General features: G+C 42.1%; 1 protein-coding gene across 1 annotated transcript in view; it reads right to left on the minus strand.

The window, feature by feature from the left end:
• The window catches only part of LOC114600602 (DGAT1/2-independent enzyme synthesizing storage lipids-like), an 11,023-nt gene extending 6,231 nt beyond the window's left edge, over nt 1-4,792 (minus strand). The window contains exons 1-2 of the mRNA XM_028736943.2: nt 4,388-4,792; nt 2,541-2,705 (exon numbers count right to left, since the gene is read on the minus strand). Of these exons, the coding sequence (XP_028592776.2) occupies nt 2,541-2,705; nt 4,388-4,667 (445 nt within the window). The 5' untranslated portion in view covers nt 4,668-4,792. The remainder of the gene's footprint in view (nt 1-2,540; nt 2,706-4,387) is intronic.
• Nucleotides 4,793-5,080: the final 288 nt, after the last annotated feature.

Raw genomic sequence — 5,080 nt, forward strand, 5'->3', positions numbered from 1 at the left:
AGTGCTTGATTGGCCATTAGCTCCCACCCCATCCCAGCTGCCACAGAGGATTTTGCACAGGTGGTTTGCTAGTGCAGATGCACTAGGAAACACTATGGAAACATAGCCTGATTCAGGACTTCCGGGTTAGCGCCTCCGGCAATGGCGATTTCCTCTGATCGGGAGGAATCCGCTTCCTGGAAATCAGGGTCTGGACCGCCACGGCAAGGCGGAGACCCATTAAAAACCACAGGCGGGAGAAGCCTGTGGATGTGGGATTCGGCTGGCACCTTTTGCACCTCCCCTACTCGCGGGGAAACCCGGTTTTGGGGATCCGGAGCGACGTGGGGTGAGCGGCGCGGTGCTTTGAATCGACTGCTTTTTTCACGGAGTGAAGCCGCATTGCTGTTGCCAGAGAGCGCTGACTTTTTCCTGTGGACAATTGAACTTTAAACAACTACCCGTGAGTAGAACGGAAAACTGGATTACTAAACATTTTTAATTTGGCACCGAAGAGGGAAGGATCCAAACAGGAAGTCCGCCTTCCGCTTTTGTAAATAGATTGAAGCAAAGACATGGCAAGCTAAAGTCTGGAAAGTCTTTTATAAAGGATTAAATTTCCATCGGCTGAAATCACTAAACCCCCTTGGAAGCAGGAGAAGAGGGGGGAAAGTTTAGATTGTTTAAGCCTGCAGGAGAGAGAGTGAAGAAAGATAAATTACCACCGTTTTGAACCTGGGAACGGGCTGCCAGGAAGACCGACGTTTTGGGAAAGTTCATTGACTGTGAATAAAACGTATGTTGACAGATAGTGAAATAAGAGAAACATATTGATTCCAATGTTTCCTTTTGCACTTAAAAGGAGCAAAATATCTGAAAATCGAAATTAACTTTGTTAACTTTGTTGCTGGACCTGTTTTTAAAAGGACGGATACAAATAGAAATTGTTTCCCCTAGAGGGAGCTTTTGAAACTGTTGCAGGAGCGGAGCTGGGGAATTCTCCAGCTGCAGAGATTAAAGATCGTGAGAATTAGACATTGACCTTGGACAAGAATGTGGACAGAAGAAGCCTTAGTGATTGCTTTTTGCAAAACAAGTGCCTTATTGGAACAGCTTCATGAGAAGATGGATGCGATGATTACTATAACTGACAGTTTTGGACAAAGAAGGATTGATTTGGGACAAAAAGTGAATACTTATACAGAAACTACTCAGGAACCGACCCAGGAATCTGCTTTGACATGGCAAGCTGTGGAGAAGACAAAGGAGGAGGTTGTTGTTGAACCTCAAGTAATACAAGGGGAGAGAGCCTCGGCCTTGTATGAACATAAGCTGTTGTCTTTGAAGACCGAATCTGGAGAAAGCCAGATTTGGAGAGATGGAGCCCCGCTTGGATTGGAGAAGGAAAGTTGGAAAGATCCCCTTATGCAGGGATGTTCTGGCTTTTGGGATTTGGTTTTGGGCCAGGGGGAGATTGGAGTGGTGGGGGCTTTTAACTTGGGAGGGATTTTGAAACATGCTTTGAAATATCCTTTGGATTTTAGTGCTGACTATGGAGAATGGGCTGACCTGTCGAGAAGGGATAAAGACATTGTTAGGTTGGAGTCTCCCCGAGATCTACTCCTCAGTGACAAAGGAAGGAAATTAAGAACAAGATCAGCAGAAGACAAAGTAAAGTGCAGGTGTAAATATGAAGAAGATCTGCAGAAGGGACATGGAAAAGAGTTAAGAGCCTCGGACAGAAGACCACCAGGTTGATGGACTAGATGGAATGGATAGAAAGGACTGACAGAACCCGAGACCAGGGAGAAGAGACGGTGGATGAAGATTGGAAGAAAATTTAAAAATTTATTTAGAGAAATATTGTAAAATTAATGAGTGTTAGAAAAATGTTGGAATGAAACTATTTGGCTTTAGTAGAAATGCTATAAGGAGTTATGTGCAAATAAGTTTTAAGTTTTAGGGCTTTTTATGGTAAGATAAGGTTAAAATAAATTAAGACAATTAAATGACAGAATATAGTGAAAGATGGAAAGGATTTGCTGAAATAATTAATAACTAGAATACAAAAAAGGGAGGTGTGAGGAGGTCGATGAAACAAGTTAATGAAAGATAAAGATATGGGAATATTGGATTTGTTTTTAATTTTTTTGCTTTTGTTTTTGGTTTTGATGTATTGTGTGTTTTGTTCTCTTTTTCTTTTTTATTGACTTGTATTGTTTAATCTCTTTCTCTCTTTTTTCTTTCTCACTTTTTTTCTGTAATTTTAAATTTTCAATAAATATCATTTAAAAAAAAAAAGGAAACATAGCCTGATTCAAATATGATGCCTGATATATTGGGAGAAGAGATTGATGCTGTAAATGGCCAAAAGCAAGCCTGCAGTTTCCAACTTCCTTTTTTGTGAGGACACTTGCTGATATTTCATGTGTTGTTTTTCACCTACTTGCTTGATACACTGTTTTATATTTTATAGCATTGTTTTATATCTTATAGCTTTATTTTATATCATATTTCACATATTTTAAGAAAAAAAGCATGATTTAAATTTAATAACTTACCTGGAAACCGATATATGGCATGATCACATATTGAAAAGCACTCTCTCCCTGTCTCCTTGAAAAGTCTAGCGATAAGGAAGAAATAGTCAATAGTACAAACTGGGTGATAAAAGATAATAAGCACTGGTCCTTTAGGGAGATGTTCCATGCCAAAAACTTCATAACCTGGAAATAATATAAAATGCAACAAATAAATGTTATTTTGTTGAAAAATAAATGGAATATTGCAATCTTTTATTGGAAGAAAACACTGTGGTTCAGAAAACTGTAATTTACGATCAGTTAAAAAGCTCTCCTATATGTTGCAGCATTCTGGATACTAGGTTGTCATCCACATGGACTGGGACTTTCTCTGTTGTGCTCACATAATAAATGATATTTCTCCTCTGTTGCCTAGAGTTGTCGACCTTTTTTTAAGGGGGGACCCCAAAGTTGTTGACTTTTTTTTAAGGAGATAGTTGTTTATCTTTAGAATGGTTGCAGACGCAGTGACTCACAGCGCCAACTAACGGGGGTTCCAGCGCCAAACGCACAGGGGCGCATGAAGGTGGGTGCGGGTTCCATGCTAGGGGGGGACAAAATATCAGGCAGCACAGTCGCCATGCTTTCTGCCTGCTGCATCCACACCGCACACTGCATGGCGGCTAACTGCTTCAACTGGGATCCATTCGCTCCTATTCGTCGGATTTGTTGCTGCCGTTGGCACTGTTGGCATGCGGCGGATCCTGTCCAGAGATGTTTCCTCTGCTGCCACTTGCATTCCCCATTGTTCTTCACTGGGACGACACGTTGGGCAGTGCTGGGAGCGTGTGACGACAGCGGAAAAGCCAGCAAAGGAACCCACAGCTCGGCACATGCAACAGGATGCATCATGCAGCGCCCACAATGTTACATGGTGGTCCGGGCATGGCACTGAAACAGTTAGTTGCCATGCAGCTGGGGCAAGAGCCCACAGGCTCTTCTGCTGCGGGCAGGTTGGTGCGAGTTTGGGAGTGAGCATTGGAGTCTGGGGAAGAGCCGCCTGCAGAAGACGAACTCCGACGGGCTCTGCTCCTCTCGGCTGTCGGCAGCTCTTCCCTAGATTCCAACGCTCGGCCCTGGACTCTCAACCTGACACCCCTGAGAGCCCAGCGCCCGGGTGCCGTGCACCCCTAGTGCCAATGGTTAAGATGCCCCTGACTTTCATATGGGTTAGAATACTATATTTTACTGAGCCTTTTTTATTTGAAGAACAGTATTACCCTTCCGTGCAGAGTGTTGCACATTCTTTCCCCATCCCTAAGAGCTCTAATTTCATGCATCTTCAGGCCATTCTCTGAATCACTTTATACAATGTGAGAGAAAAGTTTCCCAGACAGATGCACCCTTGACCATGTCCTAAGTAGCTAGAGGGTTTCATCCTTATGACCCAAGCTTGGTTTTAGTAATGTGTTTCTGATTTATGCTTCAACATCTAAAGCAACATTACACTCTCGGATGCAATGAGAACATAAGATGGATCCTCTTGATCAAGCCAAAGCTCTCTGTAGTCCATCATCCTCTTTCACGCAGTGTCCATCCAAATTAGCAGCCATCACCACATCATCACATCCTGTGCTGAAAAATTCCATGGGTTGTGTCCAGAGTTTATGCTTCAGAGTTACCTAGTGATTTACCATGCTCAAGAAAATTGCACCCTCAAAGTCTCACTGCACGATGATATACTCATTAAATTCACTGAGTACCCACCACACAGTTAAAACTGTTGTGGTAACTATTGTTCCAGGGCCACAAGTCCGAAATTCTGATGCTCAGTCCTATGAAAGTATAGTAGCTGAATTATTGGTATGAAATAAACATTTACTCACCATGCCATATCTTTCCAAATATATCTAAAACTTGAAACGTAATTTGCTTTGGCTTTTTCCAAAATTTGGTATCAAAATCAGTTTCTTGCCTGTTATTCCTCTTCTTGTGGACATATAGCAAAAATGAGATTGCACAGATAAACAAATACGTCATTATAATGATTGAACAAGGCAAAATCAGAAGCATACTCAACCACCAAGAGTAAGTCCTTGAGCTCAGGTATTCTTCCAAGTAAGGAAAACTAATCCAGTTTCCCAGCATTTGAGTAAAGCGGCTCATGGTTTCCTGATATGAAGTCCCACGTGTATGCCAAGGAAGGAAACAAATCCAGTTAAACTTTCTTTGGTTTTGATGGTATTTCCCCCCACTGTTTACCTGGAAAACAGAAAATGCAGTATATTAGTTTGAACTGCCATTCCAGAAGCGTTCATGATTACATGAAATCTCCTGCTATTTAATATTTTCCTAGTTTTCCCACTGTAACTTGCCAAGTAGATACAAGTAGATACAAAATGACAAGTGCATGACTCCATTTATTTCTTGTAAAGCAAGCTGGTTTCAGTCGACTGCTGAAGTATTAAGGAAAGTGAGAAAGGGTCACTTCTCTTTGAGTCAGCAGAAATGGTTCCCCGCCTCCTAAAAGTGCAGCTGCATGCATCTTGTGACTGTCTTCTTTGTGTTGCTGGGCAAAC

Source organism: Podarcis muralis, chromosome 8, assembly GCF_964188315.1.
Source record: "Podarcis muralis chromosome 8, rPodMur119.hap1.1, whole genome shotgun sequence".
In the NCBI taxonomy this organism is placed as follows: domain Eukaryota; kingdom Metazoa; phylum Chordata; class Lepidosauria; order Squamata; family Lacertidae; genus Podarcis; species Podarcis muralis.